Genomic DNA, 22,326 nt, shown 5'->3' with positions numbered 1-22,326 from the left:
TGTGTCTGTTGAAGCAGCCTCCTATTCCCTGTCTTCAACCTGAGATATTTAAAAAACAGACACGTGCGCATGCACATGCACGTAGGCCTACAAACACACACACAGACACAGATACACACACATGTAAGGTAAAACATATAGACATGGCATTCACTGACACTGGCACACAGACAGACAAGCATGCACACACGCACCCCCCCCCCTCCCCCCCCCCCACACACACACACACACAATCACATCACACACACAACCACATCACACACACAGTCTCTCTGACCTAACACTTGTGAGCACTCGTCTGGCACACAAAACAGACAGTCATTTCATTAAAAGGCTCTGTGGGGGCTCGTCCCAGCCAGCAGAAAGAGGCCCACGTCCAACATGTGCGCCCTCTCTGAACAGTACTCTCCATCTACTGTACCTACTCAAACCCCTTCATACACTTCTTTACAAAATTACATTGGAAAATACCAAAAAGCTTGTTTTATACGAAGCTTTCCAAAAGCTTCACTTCAGTTAATTCAAGTGGTGACAATCAATACTGAGTTTTGATATAGTGCTGTAGCTCAAATTTACAAAAGGTTCCTCATATCAGACGAACAAAACAAAATAGAAAAAAAACATCCTTCCTTTAATTAAGGAATTTGTTATTTTTTGTTAGTGTGTTTGTGTGTCAGGCACACAGTAGTAGCACAGTCTCCATGGTTGGCTGCAAAAGACCAGAGAGGGCTTGTGCACCACAGTTCCACAGCACAGCTGTCTTCTCACCCTCTCACTTCACTTCAGAGGTCTATCCATAGCATGACTTGCCGAACTGCACTGTCAGCTATCATCTACCCGTTGTCTGTTATAGCAGGGTGATTGAAGGAACCAAATCGGATGGAATAAAATTCCCTAGGCAAGAAGGAGATAGGGGTGCTCCCCAAACTCCTCCACATTCAAAAGTCAGATGAGATGGTGAGCCACATGGACATAGTTGACTGGATGGCTCTGCTTCTTTCCAATGTAAGCTTTTCACAGTTCTGATTTGGTCTGAACTATGACAATGCAGATATCTGTGTGCCATTCAACATAATGGATGAGACAATCTTCTCCAGTTTTGGCCAGTCAATAGTGATCAGTTCAAGATGTGGCGCCTGGCATAGGGACCTCTATGCCATGGTCAGATGGTTGCTCCTCTCTCTGATGTCTGCAGTGGGACTGATGTCCTTCTTCACAGGGGTGGCAGGCAGAGCACAGCTCCTGCCTTTGGGCTTGAAAAGGTCTGACACAAAGAATACCTGTGAGGAGGAACAGAGGGCCATAAAAGACCTGAAAGAAAACTAGACCCCGAAAATCACGGCATCTGGAGACGACACATTGTACACACTGTGTGTTACACGTATCCAGGTAGTGCAGTCGTGTAACTTGCCAGATCTGGATCAAATGAGTGAAATAACGGAATGTTTACGGGCAACATTTACAGCTGAACCCAACCCAACCATGCCATGTACGGTGGGTCACTTACCATGCAGTAGGCCACCAGGGCTCCCTGGATGAAGCCTGCCAGGATGTCAGTGGGGTGGTGCTTGTGGTCAGAGACACGGGACAAGCCGGTGTAGAAAGACATCATGATGAGGGTGAACTGGGTGAGAGGCCGGAGGAGACGGGCACCGCGCCAGGTGAAACGCGACTGGAGGTAGAACTGGGTGGTGTGGGGAAAGAGGGGTCGGATGAATACAAAAGGACAGTTACAGGCAGTTGTGTGTGTGTGTGTGAGTAAAAAGCGCTAACTCACCACCAGATACAGCATTGTGTACATGGAGAAGGATGCGTGTCCTGAGAAAAAGGACTTCCTGTGGACGACAGATGTCAAACGATATTGAGACCATTGACATCAATACATCCACACACACATCTCATCAGTCCGACTGCAGTGTGTACTGTAATACCTGGCTTCCTGGACTTTGCTCTCAGGGCCCTGGCACTGGTACTCTGTGATATATCCCAGGGAACAGTTGATGGTGGAGAAGTCTGGCTTGCAAACATCTAGGAAGTGAGGCCGCATGCGCCCCACCGACACCTTGGCGATGTCTGTGAACGACTGGCTGATGGCACAGCCGAAGATGAACACGCCCACTTGCTTGTAAAGGGCGGAGATGTAGGGGTTCCCCACAAAGGACTTGGAGCCCTGGTTTAGACAGTGGATCCTGTAGCTCTCCCCTATTACAATCTGACCAGAAGGGAAGCAACATCAGTCCTTCTGCATGTTGTCAATGGTTTTCCTTTTCTCTACAGTACTGTGTACACTGCAGACACACTCCTGTTAACCTCTACAGTGTTTCCTTTCCTTGTCATAGTGAGAGTGGCGAGCAACTCTTATACAAAAATAAAAAGGGAGATATCTAAATTGTGTGATCTTAAAATATTTGTGGAGGAAAGAAATGAGAGTTTGGTTTGAATAGGAGTTTCTCTTAGTATACAAGTCCCATGTACAGTATATTTGAAAATATCACAAAAAAAGAGTACATGGGCACAGTAAATCAATATGGCTGAGAATGGTTTCGGATTATTGTGAAAGGGCACATGCAAAAGGTTTCTGTAAGTGGATAAATAAACCAATGTCTGAGTTCTATGATTGACATGCCGGGCATACTTAGGGGGGCCATGGATACCATAACTCACTACAGCTGTTCAAGCTCAGATGCCTTCCCCAACCCCCTCTAGGCTGCAAGCAACTGGCAACCGGACAAGAGGTAGTAAGAAGAGTAGATGTATGAGGAGAGGAGAAGAGAGGAAGGATGAGCGAGAGGATGGGAGAGAAGGAGAGAGAGAGAGGAGAGAGACGAAATGGGAAAAGAGTGGAGGAGAGAGGAGCGGAAAAGGGGAGGATAGGAGTTGATAGAAATGTAGATAGAAAGAAAGACAGAAAGAAGGAAGGAAAAGGAGTCCAGGGAAGAGAGGGAGTGTGAGGAGAGGGAAGGAGAGAGAGGGGAAGAAACAAAATGAGGAGAAGTGAGTGAACAAGAAGGAGGGTGGGGGAAGGCACTTGTGGTTTTAATCAAGAGAAAAGCTGAGCTAGGCGACGTGTCTGATTTTGGTAGCCAGACTCTGTCAGTCGGGCAGTTAGACGCACATTGGGGGCACGTTTGTTTTCCACCAAGTCGGTTCACATTCTACACGGCTCTGATTTCACAAGGGATGTCAGGGGTTTTTCTTTGGTATCTCAGTTTCATCTGACATTTTTGTCAGAGGGGGCAGCACACAATCCGGTCTCATTTCAAGAAACACATCGAGGGGAAAGTCCTTTAGGAGATTTAACAAGCTGATAGCAGGCGTGTTTTTCCTCCACCGTTGAGGCCTTTAGAGCCGGGCTGATCCAGCCCAGCTGCTTTCACGGGAGAGAGAGAATACATCTGGATCTCGTTTTGTAAGAAGATAAACTATGTGAATGAGTGAGGCAGCCCTTCAGAAGGGGTAACTGTTACTGTGTCTCTCAGGCATATTCATGGGAGAAAAAGGTTGTCTCGCGGGTTGTCTCATAAAAAGCCTGTCGTTCCACAAATATGTACCCATACGCGTGTGATCCCCTTTCTTCCTAGAAAGTCTCTGTAATGCCTACTCTAAGAGGTGTGGTCTTTAAGCTAGCTCCTCTCAGCCTTATCCAAGTCAGCAGAGCGTTAAATGGCCCACTGCTAGTTTCCACAAACAAAAAAAGAGAAAAACTAGCCAAAAGACCTGAGGGTGAAAACATGGAACTTAAAGTCACGTTTATAAAAATGAATCATTTGGAAAAGGGAGCTCTTCTTCTCTGCCTCCACCGCAATCCTGCCCCATCTGTTACTGTGTTTGAACAAGCAACCATCGCGTCAACCATAATAACACAGGACCAGTTAGCTGTTTCTCACCAGGAAAACCCAAGTGGCCTCAACTGCCTCAACCATCTGAGTATATCTGCTCTCTCCAGGATGGAGAGAGACCTACCATCTGCAGACTCCTGGTTGTCGTCCTGGTAGACAACTTGCTAATATGACTCAGTTTTCCTAAATACGATAACCATTGGAACCATCTTAAGATCCCCAATCAATATTTCTCTCAATAAGAACATGCTGGAATGCTGCTGAGAAGCTTTTATCAGTGGGTCCAAACTTACTAACCTTGCTGTTACACACCCAGCGTGTAAACAAGTCAGTCCGTTTTATCAGTCAATGTGTCATGGTAAAACATGTATTTAGCAAATATTTATATTTACATTTTAATGTTACTAAAAGCAATATTTTCACTTCAGTGAAAGAAAACGCAAATTCTGAATGGAATGAATTGGACTACTTTACCTACAATTTAGAGGGAATGTTCTCACCATACTTACCTTTCAACGTCCCCTCATGTGAGTATTAAACTGTACAATGTATTCTGATACAACCTTAGTAAACACACAGGTGGTTGTGGTGATGCAGATGGGGGAGGCACATTGCTGAAACGTGAGAAAATGATCAGGTGAGGTGATATTAGTGAGGTGACTTACAGAGAGGATGGTAATAAGAATGCCAGCAGCACAAAGCACAGCATCGCTAATGGTGTCTCCCCTTTTGGCCGGGTACTTGATGGACTCATCGTTGCAGTAAAACCCACGGCGGTAGGGCTGAACAGCACTAGTCTCTATGATGAGGAAAGGCAGGCCGGCTATGTGGGAAAGCAGTAAGGCAGGGAGAGGAGGTACGAGAAAGAGTGGGAGTGTAGGAGAGAGAAAGAGAGAGAGAGAGAGAGGTCAATCACAGGTTACATGGGAGAGTTCCCAGTGCACAGTACAGGCCAGTCAGGGAACATTATGACCATGCTTATTTCACCCTTGCACCATTCTAGTGACTTCGCTGAATATCCAGTAGCTTGTCATAGCCTTCCCAGATTTGAGCCTTATGTTGAAATCTTTTGAAGTAGGCAAAGCATTTTGCATACAAACTAAATCTTAAACAAATGAGTTCCTATTATGTTCTTTGTTCATTTATGCAAATCAACAAATCTATTAGGTAAGATTGATTGATGCAGAGGTTCACTTGGTCATTAGTCATGCCAGCATATGTTCCCTGGCTGTCCTCTCCAGCTGTGCCACACTGAAACTTACGGAGGCCACTGGCACAGTCATTCCCACGGTAACCAGGGCTACAGTGGGCACCGTGCTGTTTTTATAGGACAGGCTGATGCTGCTGTCGTCACAGAAGAAGCCTCTCTGGTATGGCGGGTAGGGCCACTTATGCAGAGAGACACCGATGAGCATCACTGCACACACAGACACAGAAGACCTGACGTCAGCCGTGCAGTGTCAAAGAAATACTCCTACGCAGTAGACACACGTAAACACACATACACTGCCATATATACCGAAATGAAACGCACACACACATAACACACACAAGCATATACACGCATAATGACAAAGCCCAGAGAGTAACTGTCTCCAATGACTGCAACACCCAAAAAGTAAAATAAACAATATAAAAACGTTGTGGAATGGCAGCCAAGAAGACACCTGATTTGTCATTGTTAAGAACTGTAGAGAGCCCATTAGGCTTAGAATAACACAGACCAACATCAAACAGAGTGAGTTAGCACACAAGAAAAGCTGGGAAGAAATCCATGGCCAATTACTAATGTGGAAATAACATGGAGCTACCAGCCTCTTTTTCTGGTATGCCGTCCAAAGGCCAACTTTCAGATGTCTAAAGAGTGTTTCAGTCCAATCAGTTAAGTGTTTCTTGACACGTGGAGGTCAAACTAATAATAGGAAAAAATTGTAGGAGTGAGAATGCAAGCCAAAAGACATGCTTCATTTCCTTCAGCAGAAACACCAAAGGAGAACATCAAATAAAAGTGGAAAAGAGGGACCCAAGAGAGGTCTGTCTCCAACTGACAGCATTTATTAAGAAACACCCTTTAAAGATCACGTCAAAGCAGTGTTTAACTGATGTGGGACCTTTGATGTCACCCCCTTGAGTTATTCTGAAATGCAAACACAGACAAAAATAAACATCTTCTCTACTCTCCCTCTGTGGCTCTCTGGTGTATTGAGGAGGTCAGCTCAGGATGCTGGTGGGTGCTGCTGAGGGGAACATGGGGGTACTTGGGGGATATTGATGTCTTCAAAACAAATGTCAACAAGAGCCTGTGTTGATTGGCTCGCTATGTGCCCCCTCCCATTCCAGCTCTGAACTGGCTGGCCTTTGAAGGCCCAGCTGGGATAGGTTCAGGTTACAGGCGGAGAGCGCTTCCTGATGGAAAAGACAGACCAACACCCCCCTTCATTCACATGCCAAAGGATTCATATTTTTAACATGACTGTTTTCATACCGACAAGCCATACAAACACCCCTGACTAAGCAACAATATGCTCAGGGGCTGATGTTATGAAGGAGGGTCAGCCGTATCAGAATTCAAGCTCCTATATGAAAAAAAAAATCCTAAAATCCAAAATCCTATATGTGCACCCAATCCTTCATGTCTGATCAGTTTCGACCCAGGCTTGCCCCCGCTGAGGGATGGGCCCTGTGCTCACACACAGCTCTGGCCTTGGCAGCTCTCCTCCGGCCTGCCTGGCTGCTGATGTGCGCCAGTGGAAAAAGACTGATCTGGAGGCTCAGCACTGGATGTGAAAAGCGTTAACCCTGGAGTCCTGACCTTACCGAGCACCCTTTAAACACTATGACAGTCTGCGAGCCAACCCAACGGATCCCTTTTTAAGAAAGCCTGTAGCAGCTGATGGGGAGCAAATTCTCCCAGCGAAACTGGAGACGTGGCGTGGTGTGTTTTTTCCCTGAGAATCAGCTTGCCCTTCTGCCCTGACCTCCCTCTCACGCCATCCCGTCAGCGCAGCATCAGCATTCTGCAAGGCATCTTGGGATTTCCCTTCTTTGCCTCTTCCTCTCTTCCCGCTCCTCAGTGCAGGGGGGGGGGGGGGGACCGATGCCCCCCTGCCAACAACAACACAGGCAAGGACGAGTATGTCTAACGCATTAGCTCACTTGAGCCCAAAGAAAACAGATATGGTAAACATTCCTAGTCCTACATGGCTGGAGTAAGAAGGGAGTTTTCTTTTTCGCCAGTATCACATTATTGGTGGTCTCATCCTGTTCAGAGTGTTTTTCTTAACGCGTACTGAGAAGGACCAGTAGAACCAAGCAGATGTGATGAGTTGGTTAGGAAACACTTGGAGTGTGTGCTTTCTCTAACTGAAAATAGCAGCAGTCAAGTTATCCTCAGGTTCAAAATCTTGAAACGTGCCATTCGTTTTGCCTTTAGGGTTTAGGGTCTTCATTCCACTATGGAAATTACAATCATTGCCACGGGCAAATAGAACCTTGTATGGAATTATATTCCACTATGATTTGAGGTATTTGTCAAAACACTCATTGCTACTAAAATAAACAGACACACATTTTCCACTTGCTGGCATTGCCCTCTCTCTCTGGCATATAAATGTATACACATTGAAGGGAGTCGCACTGTATACACAGATGCAGTTGTTTTTACTTGCACCCTCGTGTGCATGGCAGTAGCTCCCACACAAACTGCTCCCTGTCTATCTGGTCTGCTGCAAACTCTGTTCCTATGCCCTCATGGTTCCCCTGCTTGGATTAAGGGGAGGGAGAAAGTTGAAAATCTCATGCACAGAATTATGCTTGTTAAAAACTCCTTTTAAACATTATGCCATCTATATATTTATGTACCACAGCAAGAAAATCCAGTTGGCCTGATTAAGCTCTCTAAAGCTCTCTGGTGAGAATGGCAATGCTTAATAGGGACATTATGTGGAGACCAGCTCCTAAACATTAAGCCCACCTGCTACGACTTACTAGTTTACTAATCCCCCAACACTTAGCCCAGGAACAGAAAAAAACGCCCTGATACCAGCAAAGTGGAAAAGGCCAGAGCTACATGAATCAGTTCAATCAATATTAGGAAACAGATCTGCAGGATTCTCTTGGTCCTGATGATTGGTAGTGTCTCGGCATGGAGGGATTGCTGTGAGAACCCAGTCTGGCAGAATAGGACGCTAGTAATTACTCTAGCATGCACCCACTATTTCCTCCTTGAGGTCACTCTCTTCAGACCACATCTTTAGCCAGCAAAACACTGTGGGTTTGTTGACAGGCATTTGCTGTGGGAAGGTACACACACATACGGTGAAACACCCTCTGTGTGGAAAACATGCTTTTTAATCAAAACACCAGTTCTGGAGACCTTCTGAAGATCTGCATTTTAATCTTTGATACTTAAATGTGTTAATCCAAATATGTTCGTTTCCTATAGACATCAACTAGGAGAAGCTTAAGGACTTATCATATTATGAGAATAGACTACGTTCACTGTATATACCATATGTGGCATGGTGACAAAGAGAACGATATCCAAAGGTAAGCATTCGTATGATACAACACAGAGGCATTGAAAGGAATTATGACAAGCTGGTGACTTCAGTCCAAGTAGAAGAGTCAGTGCAGAAACACAAACCAGAATACAGAACTTTGGCTGAACATATGGTTGACCTTTTAACCACTTTCCTTTAATTACTCCACACACACATTTTGCCAGATGTGTCTTCAAGTGAATTCCTGGCTTGATCGGCAGGAAAGAATGTTAGACATTCTGGAAAATATTAAAAGAGCCTAAACAGAATTACAGGTATGGGTGGAGACCCAAGAAATATTCTTTCTTGGAGTAATTTACCAATTATCTTTCTCCGTTGCCAGAGGATTATTGTTGCACAGGGGACACAAGTATTTAACAATAATGTGAAGGCTACAATCGTGTATGTAAATATTCTAAATGTTATCTGAATAATAGGAAAACAAAATCATTACATATTTGTTCTGTACTTGCACTGATATTTGCTGTTTTGTATTTTCTTCAATTTCATGACTTGTAAATGCTTCTGTCCAATATGATAACCTGATGATACTCATTACCATTTATAACATATCAGGATCAGTTGCTGTATACTAACAAAACAAATTAACTTAAATAATGATATTGATCATTCAGTATATGTGCCTTCTCCAAGGTATAATCATGCCTGAACATTTAACACGCAAAGTTTTAGTAGTGAGCACTTACCTAAAAACAAACAAAATAGATCCACACCGACCAGTAACTTTCTCCTGGTGTTGTTTTTGCAGTTATTATTCAAGGTAGAATTTCCTCCATTCCTGCTTTCGGGTGCCATTGTTTTTTCATATATTAAACAGCGTTGCATTTATAAGGATGTGACTACTTTAAGGGGAAAAGAAAAAAAAAACAAGAAATGATTAACGCTGTCATGAAGCTCGCGTAACTAGCTGGGCTGATAAAACTGAATAAAATGTGTTGTTTGCTAAGGGGTGATTCAGTCAAAAGACTGGTCGTCAAAAGAATTTGTGCTTTCCTCAAATACCGTTAGCGCGTTTACTCTAAGCTCATCAGGTCCGTTTGTTTGCTCACTCCTCTAGTCTTCCAATATGTACTTCCCCACTCCTCTTTTGCCTGCCTCCGCGTTCCTTAACGAACGCCTTCCCTATTCCTCTCTGAAACTCCACATTGGCCTACACCGTAGCTCTGGCTTCATGATCAACATCTTAAATGGTGTAACAGTTATTAGTCATATCCAAATTACAGAAGTACAATTAACCCAATAATAACATTCACAGCTCAACAAGAAAAAAAAACGTCTGCGATTTTAGCTGATTAAACGAATTTATTGAAAGCGACAAAAGTAGGAGAGCTCAGAAAATGTGATCAATCCAACAAACCACAAAACATGTAGACTTACAATTCCACCAAGGTGCTAGTGAATGGTGACAAAACACTGGTCCTTATACAGTATAGTGCAGGTAAATCTCATTGTGCATGAACAGCGACCCACTACTGGAGGAAAGACAACTGTGTAGAACAGTACAACTGAAAATACTACTAGGATAACTTCACCAAACATCCAGAAACACACAAAATAAATGTTTAACACTGGAGAAAACCACAGGTTGACAGTTCACAATGGCTAATATTATTCCCAAAGACATCATGTCAAGTACATCACAGGTAGGACTACAAAGTTACTATCAATCACAAAGAACATTCTGGAAAGACCTTCCTCATATTGTTGTGAACAACTTATCTTACCAAAGAAAGTGTTCATCTCTAATGATAAAGAAGCATCTATACATCACTGGGGTACTATATATCCCTGAGGTAGAGAAAGGGATCTGTGTGTGTGTATGGTTTAGTCTACTTGCATCACTGGCTCTGCCTTTGTGAAGTTCTAGGGAAGAAACAGATGTCAGGCAATAATAAGACTTCTGTTCTGTTTTCTTGACACCAGATGTTTTAACTGTTGATTAGAACCATGAACAAGGACACAGGATGTAGTCCAAAACACAGTTGAATGGGACTACCATTTGCAATGTCATGATTTTGTTAGTGTATAGAGAAATAGTAGGCGATATCAAGTGACGCAAGTTTCCTGGTGAGTACTAAACAGGCATCCTGTACCTCAGACTAGTTGCCAATAATCATGGTGTCTGCATAGAGCTCTGGAGGAGGGAGGAGTTCCACATCCACAGGGAAGTCAACCTCCTGATCCCTGGGACAGGACAGGGTAACATAGGCAGCATCAGTCCTGGTCAGTTTGAAAAAGTATCATGTCTGAAATGAGAGATCTACACCTGGTGTTATACAAGATGCATTTCAACAGTCTAAACAAAATGTAATATAACACGGCGTAGTCTATCCACTGAGACAGCACACGCAACACTCACAAGTAAGTCGGTTCTTCAACAGCAAACGGGAAACCTGTAGAAGGACAGGAGCAGACTGCATAACTCATCTTTACATACACCATAAATGATCAAATATGATTCATACAGTATGTGCTGCATCCCTCCCCCAATGAAGACTGACTTACAACCATTTGAGTGGGCAGTGTTTGAGTGCATGCAAGTGAGTGCACACCAAACAGTGACATACACAGAAAAATCAGTGATGTGGACTTACTTAGAGTTTTGCTTCGTGTTAGAAAATGGGTTAAAATAGGAAACAGGAACACAAAACAACAGTATGAAATAATGAAAAGTGGCAACCAACCTTATGATCAGGTTTCTGTTAAGCAACACAGATACTAAGCAAAGTAAAGAGAAAACACAACTGTACTTTGTGCAGGTTTGCTCCCCATTTTCGGCAAGGTCACTGAAGTCGTCTTTTTTGTGCTGAAAGAAGACGGCTAACTTCTGGAGAGCCTCATGTCTGGTTGTAGCATTGGGAGGTAGAGACTGACATCTTTTTTTGAGCAAAACTAGTCATCCTATGTCATACAATATTGGCTAAACTATCATTCAACCATATCATGGGAAATATAAAGGATAATTTCAGAATACGTTTTTTTAAATGATCATGGCCAAAATAAATTTGTGAATGTAGAATGTACTAAATGTATTTAGCTTTACTGTGTATGTGGGTCCTCAAGGATGGGATCACTGACAGTATGCTGGGCACTGGCATGGGCAGAGACTACCAGCAGGAAAAAGCAGAGGAACAAGAGAGAGAAAATAAGAGATTAGGAAGGAAGTAATCTTACAGGCACATAAAAACATATACCTGCTTCATCTTCCATGTCAACCATTTAAGAAATGCCTGAAAGTCAGCTTGGTAAAGCACAAAAAAACAAATCTTCCACTTCAGAAGAAGGTCAAAGCGGTACTCACGCATCTCAGACATGGAGATGGTCCGGTTGTGAGTGCTGTGGAAACGAGAGCATGGCTGCGTTCAAATCATTTCTCATTCATCTTATTTATTTAACGCTGTGTCGTCCTCTCTTCTAGCCTTCAATCATGAGGTTTGTATCCCCTGGATACCTATGAGGGAATAAATATATCCCCCCCCCGCCAGTGTTTTAAGTCTTACCGGCTTTCAGTGTTGGAAAGGGACAGGGTCTCATCCTCACATGTCCACTCCTCACTGTCATCTGTGACTGAGTGAAACACGGCAAGGACATTAGAGAAAGCCTGAAGCCCATGTTTAAACTGAGGTCTGACTGAGTAACAATACACTGCAAAGAATTCCTTCCAAATCAAAATAACATGTTCATATGGCCAACAGATGATTAAGATTGATGTCATTAAAATGATATGCACGCATAGTGCTTTCAAAGTGTGGGCTCATCTTCAAGGTGCTTCTGTTCTTTGGAAGTGTTTTGGACATAGATGCAAATACGCTGGCATAATGAAGAGGACTCACAACTGCTAGTGTGCAAGGGGGGATGATTAAAAGATCTGTGAAGCATAGAAGGAGAGCGAGAGCTTGGTTACAAACAAACACATCAAAGGCAGTTCAAACATGTCGTGCAGGTGAGAGGTGGAGGAGTGCAGGCGGCACCTGCTCTCGATGCTGATGCTATCTCCTTCAGGACCAGCTCTTCCTGCAGCCTGAGAGGCCTTCTTCCCCAGTTCCAACATTTCCTTGATATTCAGCTCCACATTCATCACTGATATGTAGCCATCTGGAAAGTCCAAGTGTGACAAGAGAGAACGAGAGAGAGAAAGAAAGAAAGAGAGAGAATCTTGGCAATAAGGAGATCACCGAACTATATCATTGTCGAATGCGACAATCCAACGAAAAGTATGCTTCTCTAACATACAATTGTGGTTGTTGTCTCGGGCCAGCCATTTGCCTTTGGGACAGCTGGTGGTACGGATGATGCTGACTGTTTCACCGCTCTTCACCAGCAGGTCATTCTTGCGGACCTTACTAGCCACCATTACCTTAGCGTGGTACAAAGGCTCCTCCTTCCCAGTGATCTAGATGTCAGAAGACGCAGATCACAGTGGACAATGTTTATCTATGGTTTTGAAAATTCAAATTAAAAAAGTATAGAACTCAAAATGGAGGCCATGTTGGAGTTAGAAGTTGTTTTTGAATGGAATAATCCAAAACAACTGGTATAGATGGCTGATAGCCAAGACTACAAAACGATCTTCGTTCAAATCATGGTGCTCAATAAGATAGTTCTAAACCTACAAACTAAAACCAGAAATTATCTAATGACATTAGATGAGCAGACATAGCAACTATTCTATTCGGGAAAAGTAAATGAAAGCATTTCTTAGACCTGCTGGAGTGGTATTCTTACTTTGAACTTTTTCTTCATTTCATTTTCCTTCTTTTCCTTCTCCTTTAGTTCCTTCCTCTCCTTTTCAAGACGGTGCTTCTCTTTCTTCTTCTGCTCTTTGTCATCATGGTTCTCGAGACAATGTCGCTCTTTACTAAAAAGATCATATTTTTCAACAGCAGCCTACATATCATGTTTAGTAATTAAACAGCTGAGGTAGAGTTGACAAACTCACCTGTGTACATGTGCATGACTTGAGAGACTGTGTTGTCTAGGAATACTAGACCTGTAAAGTGGCAGTAGATCATAGTGTCTGCAACTCAAAGTCCTGCCGGTTTTTGGCAAATATAAAACGAAGGACCATTGCTGAGAACTACCATACCGTGCATTCCGAGGCCGAAGATTTATGCGAAGTTCTTCCTTCTTCAAACAAAAAGGCTAAGAAAAAAAAAACTGCACATTATGAACAAATATATTTCAAACCTCAAAATTATACAATTCACTTTACCTCTGGATGGGAAACAGCATATGGATCTATGAAATAAGTAAAATGCTGGGTGAGATGAAGTAACACATTTTGTACTGGGAGTGAATGACTTGTTGCCTTGCTTACTCTTTGGACTGCTTCTGCGCTTGCGGGAGTTCTGCCCGGTGATGAACTTGTTGATGTTTTCAACATCCTCGTACACATTGTTACAGGCTTCGTAGTAATTCTCTTCTTGACAGACACTACAGAAGGGAGAACAACGGTGAATATTAGTGGTGAACTCAACTTACATCTTTCCTGTGATAAAAGAACAACATGAGGAAATCCTGCAAGTTTCATGCCGCTCACTTTGGCTGTGGTTGAACTTGCCCAATCAAGACATGCTCTGAACCATGATCTGATGACTCAGTGGCTGAAGGCTCATCAGACACCAGCTCAGCGTCAACCATTTCAGGCTCTAGAACAGGAGGTGGAAATGCCTCATTTTTAACCTCGACCTCAAGGACTGGTGAATGTGGAAGAACCAAAGATTCAGGAAGGATTTCAGTGCCATGGAGAAATGGAGGTTCTGGTAGGATTGGCGGATCTGGACACATCAAGTTGTAGTTTTTAAGGCTCAATGCCTGTAGATCAAAACTTGCCAGTTCCAAAGGCTCACACACTGGCAACTCTTCAAAATCTAGAATTCCAAAGCCAAGTGGAGCTGGAATTTCATGGCTTCCATGATCTTTGGACTCAAATTCCAGAGAAGTTATACCAAGAGTGGTATCTTTTGTATTTTCCACCTCTGAATTTTCAAAGTCTGGAAATTCTGGAGCATGAAGGTCAGGCTTGATGATAGATGACTCCTTGGGGTCAGGTTTGTGAAATGCAACATGTTCAACTTCTGGTGCAATTTCTGAAAGCAGATACAAATATATGCTCAGCATTAACAGTGTCAACACGACATGCCATTACAGATGACTACAATTAAAACCAATAATTTTGGCTGACCAGAACACAAGAAAAAAAAAAAGGGTATACAGTTATGTACTTTTGTCCATAGCCGTGGTTAGCTGGTATTGGCTGAGATCTACGCATGGTGGTCTTGGAGGCTTCACTGGTAAAGACTCTGAACAGGCCAAGACAGGTAGAGGCTTTCTTGGAGGTTGAGGGGGAGGCCCATGAGACATCACAGGCAGATGAGCCCCAGGATCCCGGGAAGACTGTCTTTTGAAAGTAGTTTCTCGTCCTACAGGTACAGTAGAAACAAAGTGACTTTAAGGAAAATGAAGTACTTAATAACATTGTAACCAAACTCGCCGACTTAAAAAATTCACACAAAAAAACCTGCCAAAAGTATGAATCAAACACTGTGACAAAAGGTATAGTGTATACTGAAATGTTTGTAAAATGGACAATGCAGCAGTATTCTTACCTATTTTACTGTGTGAATAGCCATTCATCTTTGAAAAAGGACGGGCAGCAACAAAGGCAATGTGTGGGAGACAGACTGGCTGAGGGAGTTCTGCCTCAGGATGTTTCCCCGTCACAACAGAGTTACTCTCTGGGAGGAGGACTCCATTGGACCGCAAGCTCTTAGACCGAGTATACAACAAAAGTTGCCGGGGTGAAAACCTTTTCTTAGCTTTCTCCAGTGAGTATAGTTGGTCGAAGAACTGGGTTCCCCCAGCCCTAGGTAAAGAGTCCCCACCTGGATCAGCAAACGGGGGGGTGACGGTCTGGTCTGGACTGGAAGGTGGCCTTTCTGTGGTGGAACGGTCCCCATGAGGAGAGACTCCATCTTCTGTTTTCTGTTTCTCCTCCCCCAAAGTTTTGGTGGTAGGCTCAGCACAGACTTGATCTTTGCTAGTTTCCTCAACAACATCAAAGGCTTTGGTCGACTTGAAGGGAAGCAGAATGTCCCTCTTGTTGCCCTCCATTGGGTGTGGTGCTCCTTCTAAATAGTCTGTGTCAGTTTTCTTCTCTTTAGGCAGTACAGGCAGCACTAGAGGCATGTGTCTGTCTCTGAATGACTGCTTCGATGTGCTCTCCAATACAACATTCTGTTGTGGAGGGGAGGTGCGAGGAAAGTGTGGGGGGAAAGAGATGGGGCATTTGCCCAGAAAACCTTTGGTTCCATCCCTAAAAATGACTCGGGGGACCACAGGTGTCTTGTTCTCCACTGCCGAATGCATGGAGGTCACCAGAGGTCCACAGTGACCTCCAGGGGGTGGTAGGCGTAATGGCTTCTGAGCGATTGCAGGTCTGTTAATGGATTGGGCCAGAGCTGCTTCCTCTTGAAACTTTGCCCTTAGAGCTCTAAAGTTAATTGGTCCATCCTAATTACCAATAAATACAAATAAATCTATTTTACAGTGTAAAATGATTTGCCCTCTACATACTATTACATGTAGGCTATTGTATGACTAAATCCATAACTATGTTCATAACATATGGAATACCACAAAATCACGTGGATCATTTGTCAATTGGGATTGCAAACTCTAGCTAGTAGGCAATTCCAGAACTCACTTACTTGCTCCATTTTTAGTTTTTATCCGGTGATATTCGACGTTCTTTTATACATTCATTCTTCTGATATCACTAAATCATGTCGGCGGTGTTGCAGGCCCTAGATCAAATGACTTGCTGTTAGCTGACCGGATATTTACCTCTCAAATGCAAACAATTGAAAGATACCGCCTCTAAACACCCGCGCACGCAACCTCACGCAGTGATAGGGCGGATTATGAAACTTTTATAATTGTCACATCGCTCTTTTGCTCTTTTCACGTCATTTTGAAAGATTATAGCTTATATTTTATTTTGCATGAGCGAAATGTATGTACTGATTTAGAATTACAAATCAGTTTCTACACTCTTTTTAACAATGAGTGCAGACGTCCGAACTCAGACACCGAAGATCACAATGTCCACACAATATCACTGTTGCCACCTTTTCAGACAGCAATTAGTTGACATATAATTACTGCTTCAAAGTAGTTTCTCCAGGGGTGATTCTAAGATCAGACCTTTCGGGGTGCTCATCCCCAAATGAGAATGTGACATGAATACAGTGCCTTGCAAAACTACTAAACCCCATTGCTATTTTAAATCCCTAATTTCACTGGATAACAATTAATACATTTATGTATTATTATGCAGAATATTTAATGAATAAAAAAACTAAGGATGTCCCTTTCTTCATGAACTACCAGCATCAAATGATGAAAAACAATATATTTTGTATTTTTTTAATTATAATTTTTAGGGTGCTGAGATAAAATTTAGGGATGCTTGAGCACCCCTAAAAAGGGTCTGAAATTGCGACTGGTTTCCACGTTCTTCTATAGCCCACGTTCTTCTATAGCCTACAGAGCACCCTAATCAGCTGGTAAACCACCTGCTCCCATGAAGCTGACTACCTAAACCAATGAGGCTGACCACATTCTAGAATTGATCTTTACTTTGGAGCGGGGGCGGATCGATGAGCAAAGGGCTGTGATCATTACGGGAATGCATTTCTCAACAACTGTACCCAACTATGTTTACCTTAAATTAATAATTAACCGTAGTCCTGTGGTCAGTCACACTGCTGCTAGCTGTTCTCCAGGATGACCAGAAGTGCATGATTTTTTAGTATCAGAAAACGTCCAGTGAGGATGATTATCATCTTCAATATGGGCAATAAACCAACGTGTGGCCTTTTGGGTTTATATATCCTGCTATCTCTTATATTCTTTGTGGAGTCGGCCAAGAACCATTTGAACTCAACTGAAAACAGGTAAGCATATCTCTCCAGTTACATAAACATAGATCCCATTTTATTGAATCCAACTGGGCTGTTCATTTCATGAACAGCCTCATGATTCATTTGAATTCTTAAGGATTTTTATTTATCAGAGGGTCAGTAAGAGTATCCAGAGATATCAGCAAACCAGTTCCTATCGACTGTAAGATGCAAAGGTGGTCATCATGGAGTTCTTGTAACTCTTGCACAGTTAAGCAGGTGAATTTTACTCTGATCTGAGTCCCATTTCATTAATATTGACTTTAATTAGTACTGTCCTATATTTATTTACATGTCTTCCCAAACATACAAAAATGTATATGACCTCAGAGGGATTTGTAATGGTTGTCTGAATCATAGTTAAAAGTCACCACTCTGGAGCCCGATCTAAACAGCATTTGGTCCCTTATGCCAGCATCGTTTTCGCTACTTGGAGAAGCCCTCTCAGAATGGTGGGGGTATTTGTCTTGGAAATCAGTGGGAGACTCTGAACTGTCCAGAAACAACGGAAAAGTGTATGGTGCCAGACTTTTGTGAAGACAGTTTTGGATGCAGCGAATCAGGCAAGTTACCGAACTAGCTTTTTCAGTAAAACCAAATCCTACTGCTGGGTGTGTGCGTGTGTGTGTGTGTTCATGATTGTGCCATTCCCATGAAATGAATGACTGTGTCTATGCTCTATCTTTCCTCAGATCGCTGCATCAGTAATGATCTTCGCTGTAACGGTGAAGATGACTGTTATGACTGGAGTGATGAGAATGACTGTGGAGAGGTTAAGATAAGAGAGGACAAATGTTCCACACTCATACCCATCCCTGGAGCTCAAAAAGGTTCCCAAGGGTAAGACTTAATGAATAGAAGCATCTGGAAAAGAACACCTTCAAGTGTGGATGAATAAATACTGCAAATTGATATACCGTAAACTGTATACAGTATACTAGAATATCATTTGGTTTGGTTTGTTTCAGCTATAATATCTTGCAAGGAGATTTTGTTCAAAACGCTCTTGACCCAGAGTACTTTGGTGGACTCTGCGAATATGTCTACAATGGAGAATGGAGGAAATTCAAATATGAATCATTCTGTGAAAATCTCAGTTACAATGAAGATGAGAAAAACTACCGGAAACCCTACAATTATCATACTTACCGTTTTTTGGTACAGCATATTCCTGCTTTATCACATTTACATTACATTTACATTTATGCATTTTGCAGATGCTTTTATCTAAAGCAACTTCCAAGAGAGAGTTTTACAAAAGTGCATAGGTCACTGATCATAACAACAAGAACAAGATCCCACGGTGATTGAGAGATGGAGGGTTTGGCCCGGGATGATGAGGAGTTTTGTTTTGGTTAGGTTCATCTGGAGGTGGTGCTTGGTCATCCAGGCTGAGATGTCTGTAAGGCGGGCCTCGATCCTAGCTGAGATCCCCGAATCAGTCGGGGGGAACAACAGGTACAGCTGCTTGTCGTCAGCATAGCAGTGGTAGGAGAAGCCATGGGAGGTGATGATTGGTCCAAGCAAGGTGGTGTACAGAGAGAAAAGGAGGGGTCCAAGGATGGAGAGCTGGCGGGGGGCCGGACACTTTGCCTCCCCAGGAGACTTGATAGGATCTTCCCGACTGGTAGGATGAGATCCACTGAAGTGCAGTGCCAGTGATGCCCATCTCAGAGAGTCTAGCAGGATTTGATGGTTAACCGTATCAAATGCTGCAGAAAGGTCCAGCAGAATGATGACGGATGACCCCGAAGCCGCTCTGGCAGACTGGAGGGCAGTGGTGACTGACAGGAGGGCGGTTTCTGTGGAGTGGCCAGTCTTGAAGCCCGATTGGTTGGGGTCAAGCAGGTTGTTCTCAGAGAGAATGTTTTAAATGTTGGTTTGATACACCGCGTTCAATTGTTTTAGAAAAGAAGGGTAGCAGTGATACCGTTCTGTAGTTCTGGAGGCCGGCTGGGTTATTTGAAGGTAGAGGGGAAAGTGCCAGAAGTAAGAGAAGAGTTAAGGACATGGAGAAGAAAAGTTATGATGGAGGGAGAGATGGTTTGAAAGAGAGGGGAGGGGACTCGACAAGGGGACAGGGGGTGGCGTGATGAGAGAGAACGAGGTCAGCGATATCTGCATCGGACAGGGCTGAGAAAGAGTTTAGACATTTAGTTGGGTCAATCATAGAGGGTGAGTGGGTAGGAAAGGTGGGTTCAGGGAACCGACTGCTAACGTCAGCAACTTTATTCTCAAAGAAGGAGGAGAAGTCGTCTGCTGTCAGGGTGGAGGGGGTGGGGGGCTGGGGGAGGGGGTTTAAGAAGGTTGGAGAAGGTAGAGAAAAGTTTGCGAGGGTTTGAGGCAGAATTAAATTTGTACAGAAAGTAGTCGGTTTTAGCATCAGTTATGCGAGCAGAGAAGGATTTGAGGAGGGAGGGATACTTATCAAGGTCCAGACCGTCTTGGACTTGCGCCATCTCCTCTCAGCTGCCCGAAGGATGGACCGTTCTTCACGAATAACATCCGTGAACCACGGGCAGGAGGGAGAAGATTGAGCAGGCCTGGTTGACAGGGGACAGAGAGTGTCGAGTGATGCAGTTAATGTGGATAACAGGGTGTTAGTGGCAGTGTCTGTGGGGTGGGACATGAACTACATCCCAAAATCAATGGGAGGGAGGATGTTACAATGGGGGATAGGGAGCGGAGGTTGCGGAAAATCAGAAACCAACTGCTCTGTTAGTCTCTTTGTATGAATCTATCAGAACATGTATTGTGTGTTTTGTGTTGTCGTAGGCTCAAGCCACTTCAGAAGGATCCAATGAGTACTACGAAGACATCTCTCAATTAATAAATGCGAGGAAAACAGATGATTCCGGCCACTTTGGGGTAACTGTTGGAGTTCAATATGTGGAAGTGGGAATATCAGCAAGCCTTGGTGTCAAGACGCTCAAAAATCTGACACAATATTCCAGCAAGGTAAATAAATGCAAATCAACAGTTGACAGCAGTTCAGATGGAAGTATACTCTGGGGAGAAAAAGAACTAAAGTTGTCCATCCAGCCGACGTGTGATGTAACTCCATTAGAATCACATGTTCCTAAATAAGTGGGCTCTTCTCCGATGCTCAGGATGTGGGGTTTGTCAGGCTGGTGTCCAGGGTGCAGACGGCCAGATTCAAGATGCGCAGCTCTGGTCTGATGCTCAGCACGCAAATGCTCTCAGCTCTGCTAGATCTTCCAACAGAGTATGACTTTGGCCAGTACTCCGAATTCCTGAACGTCTTCGGGACACACTATGTCACCCAGGGGACCATGGGAGGCACCTTGGAATATATTGCAGTCATTGACAAAAAAGCCATGGAAAAAATAGGTAATTTTTATTGCATTTCTTTTATTTTAGAAAGGCTTATTTCCGACAGTGTCTGTGTCTGTGGTGTAGTAGCTTATTAGCTCTTAGCTGTGTCAACAGTGAAAGGGTCTGAAGAGCTATCAAAGTGTCTTATCTTTAGGAAGGTATTCTACTTCTAAGGTATTCTAATTCTAGAAAATTCTATTGAGTGTCTATGATAACCTTTGCCTTTCAAACTTTTCCATAGAAAAAAATGGTTTCCACATCGCAGGCTGCCTTGGTGCTTCTATTGGCTTAGCTGGCCCCCTGGGGGGGGATGTGAAGGGGGAACTCAAAGTGAAAGGAAAAGTCTGTCCTTCCTCTGGAACATTTGACTCAGGTTTAAATATATAAAAATTGATTGTTTGCATTGTATAATTTTGACATATATATTTGTCTGCTTACACAATTGGCACCAGAAGTCAATTTTTGAAGGTAGTCTATCTAAAAAAAGAGCGTGAATTATTAATCTCTTACTGTACCACAGCCCGAGACCAGGAATCAAGTTTTATTCAAGACATATTCACGGTGGTAAAGGGGGGAACAACAGAGACTACTGGGGGCCTGTTGTCCATCCGGGACCCAGAGACCTACAGGAGGTGGGGGGAAACGCTCAAGTATAACCCGACTCTTATCGACTACGAGGTATACAAAAGTATAGTCTCCCACACACACAAAACGTAAAGAGGCTACAGAGATTGATCCCATGAACAAAATTGTAGTTCTTTAAATTAGCTTTACAGTTCATACTGATCTGCTTCAGTTGCCTTAATGAGACTGATCCATTGGTTTGATTACAGGGGGTGAGACATATCCAGTGCATAAACATATTTAACAGTATTTACAAATAGTTATTTACCCCTCCCCCTGCTCTACTTCACAGCTCATGCCCATCCATGAGTTGGTGCGTTTAAGCACAGCAGCACCCCAAGCAGGCAGTCGCATTGCCCACCTGAGGAGTGCCTTGGACGCGTATCTACTGGAGTTCAACTCCTGTCGCTGTGCCCCCTGCAAGTACAATGGCATCCCTGTATTCATACAGTCCAAATGTAGCTGTCTCTGCAAGCAGGGTTACGGTGGAGATGCCTGCGAGGAGACTCTCAGAAAAAGTGAGGGCCTCAATGAGTTTGACTTGGAGATTAGCACTTTTACTGTCGTAAATACTTCAAATAACCTCTCATCAAATGTGCCGCATTCTTACATTGTATCATTGGGGGAAAACCCCCCAGTTTGGATAGAATTACAAAGTGTTTCAGTATTTCAGTTCACTGTTTATCTGGTGACATTAACGCCACAAATCAACGTCTCACCTTCTGATAGATTCTGTCACAGACGGAGCCTGGAGCTGCTGGAGTGCCTGGTCATCCTGCCAGTCAGGGAAGATGAGCCGCACACGGGCCTGTAACAACCCTCCTCCAGACAAGGGGGCGGACTGCCTGGGCTCCTCTTCACAGACTCGCAACTGCTAATCAGCCAGTGCTGGGTGTAACCATGTAAGAGTCCCAGAGATACCAGGCACATCTGTACCCCAAGAAGCCAAGTTCTGATGGTGTCCTAAATAAAAAACAACTCTGCTGTAATGTTGTCTTTTTA

General features: G+C 43.6%; 3 protein-coding genes across 12 annotated transcripts; 1 reads left to right on the top strand and 2 right to left on the bottom strand.

Moving 5' to 3' along the window:
• Positions 1-211: 211 nt before the first annotated feature.
• On the bottom strand, positions 212-9,536 carry LOC146271724 (phospholipid phosphatase 3-like). 3 transcript variants are annotated; one of them, XM_084707071.1, is made up of 7 exons: positions 9,404-9,533; positions 9,088-9,243; positions 4,505-4,662; positions 1,932-2,212; positions 1,778-1,835; positions 1,508-1,684; positions 212-1,280 (listed from the first exon to the last, which is right to left on the bottom strand). In XM_084707071.1, exons 2-7 carry the CDS (start codon positions 9,224-9,226, stop codon positions 1,152-1,154), a joined length of 942 nt encoding a protein of 313 aa, XP_084563197.1. In that variant the 5' UTR covers positions 9,227-9,243; positions 9,404-9,533; the 3' UTR covers positions 212-1,151. The 3 variants fall into 3 exon arrangements, with proteins under 3 accessions (XP_084563197.1, XP_084563198.1, XP_084563196.1); XM_084707072.1 differs by lacking the exon at positions 4,505-4,662 and adding an exon at positions 5,102-5,256 and having other exon boundaries at positions 9,088-9,536; XM_084707070.1 differs by having other exon boundaries at positions 9,088-9,532.
• A 147-nt stretch (positions 9,537-9,683) lies between these two features.
• On the bottom strand, positions 9,684-16,261 carry LOC146271723 (uncharacterized). 8 transcript variants are annotated; one of them, XM_084707064.1, is made up of 20 exons: positions 16,111-16,243; positions 15,010-15,913; positions 14,626-14,823; positions 13,941-14,490; positions 13,719-13,834; positions 13,614-13,639; positions 13,488-13,543; positions 13,341-13,391; positions 13,127-13,259; positions 12,635-12,794; positions 12,373-12,496; positions 12,235-12,269; positions 11,902-11,968; positions 11,703-11,737; positions 11,445-11,508; positions 11,152-11,244; positions 10,996-11,006; positions 10,761-10,794; positions 10,495-10,621; positions 9,684-10,264 (listed from the first exon to the last, which is right to left on the bottom strand). In XM_084707064.1, exons 1-19 carry the CDS (start codon positions 16,117-16,119, stop codon positions 10,501-10,503), a joined length of 2,787 nt encoding a protein of 928 aa, XP_084563190.1. In that variant the 5' UTR covers positions 16,120-16,243; the 3' UTR covers positions 9,684-10,264; positions 10,495-10,500. The 8 variants fall into 8 exon arrangements, with proteins under 8 accessions (XP_084563190.1, XP_084563194.1, XP_084563188.1 ...); XM_084707068.1 differs by lacking the exon at positions 10,996-11,006 and having other exon boundaries at positions 10,495-10,585; positions 16,111-16,255; XM_084707062.1 differs by having other exon boundaries at positions 11,902-11,962; positions 13,341-13,543; positions 16,111-16,249.
• Positions 16,262-17,152: 891 nt separating this feature from the next.
• c8a (complement component 8, alpha polypeptide) lies at positions 17,153-22,313 on the top strand. The gene is made up of 11 exons (XM_084706865.1): positions 17,153-17,358; positions 17,478-17,583; positions 17,780-17,927; positions 18,057-18,204; positions 18,333-18,522; positions 20,140-20,322; positions 20,475-20,715; positions 20,942-21,073; positions 21,221-21,378; positions 21,617-21,842; positions 22,054-22,313. Exons 1-11 carry the CDS (start codon positions 17,237-17,239, stop codon positions 22,200-22,202), a joined length of 1,803 nt encoding a protein of 600 aa, XP_084562991.1. The 5' UTR covers positions 17,153-17,236; the 3' UTR covers positions 22,203-22,313.
• Positions 22,314-22,326: the final 13 nt, after the last annotated feature.

This window comes from Hypomesus nipponensis, chromosome 10 (genome assembly GCF_054491055.1).
Source record: "Hypomesus nipponensis isolate SF chromosome 10, ASM5449105v1, whole genome shotgun sequence".
Classification (NCBI taxonomy): Eukaryota; Metazoa; Chordata; class Actinopteri; order Osmeriformes; family Osmeridae; genus Hypomesus; species Hypomesus nipponensis.
Note: the sequence above shows the minus strand (reverse complement) of the source record. Positions and strands in the feature narration are given on the sequence as shown.

Excerpts from the sequence above, each read along its gene's own strand:
- LOC146271723 (XM_084707061.1), bottom strand. Across the intron at positions 14,824-15,009 it reads CTATTCACACAGTAAAATAG|GACGAGAAACTACTTTCAAA; the intron begins GTAAGAATACTG and ends CTGTACCTGTAG. Across the intron at positions 11,509-11,702 it reads CATCTCCATGTCTGAGATGC|TCTCTGCCCATGCCAGTGCC; the intron begins GTGAGTACCGCT and ends TCCTGCTGGTAG.
- LOC146271724 (XM_084707071.1), bottom strand. The coding sequence starts at position 9,226 with ATGCAACGCTGTTTAATATATGAAAAAACAATGGCACCCGAAAGCAGG. Across the intron at positions 4,663-9,087 it reads TCTATTTTGTTTGTTTTTAG|CCGGCCTGCCTTTCCTCATC; the intron begins GTAAGTGCTCAC and ends TTTCCCACATAG. Across the intron at positions 1,281-1,507 it reads CCCTGGTGGCCTACTGCATG|GTATTCTTTGTGTCAGACCT; the intron begins GTAAGTGACCCA and ends TCCTCCTCACAG.
- c8a (XM_084706865.1), top strand. The coding sequence starts at position 17,237 with ATGATTATCATCTTCAATATGGGCAATAAACCAACGTGTGGCCTTTTG. Across the intron at positions 17,928-18,056 it reads TTTTGGATGCAGCGAATCAG|ATCGCTGCATCAGTAATGAT; the intron begins GCAAGTTACCGA and ends ATCTTTCCTCAG. Across the intron at positions 21,843-22,053 it reads CGAGGAGACTCTCAGAAAAA|ATTCTGTCACAGACGGAGCC; the intron begins GTGAGGGCCTCA and ends ACCTTCTGATAG.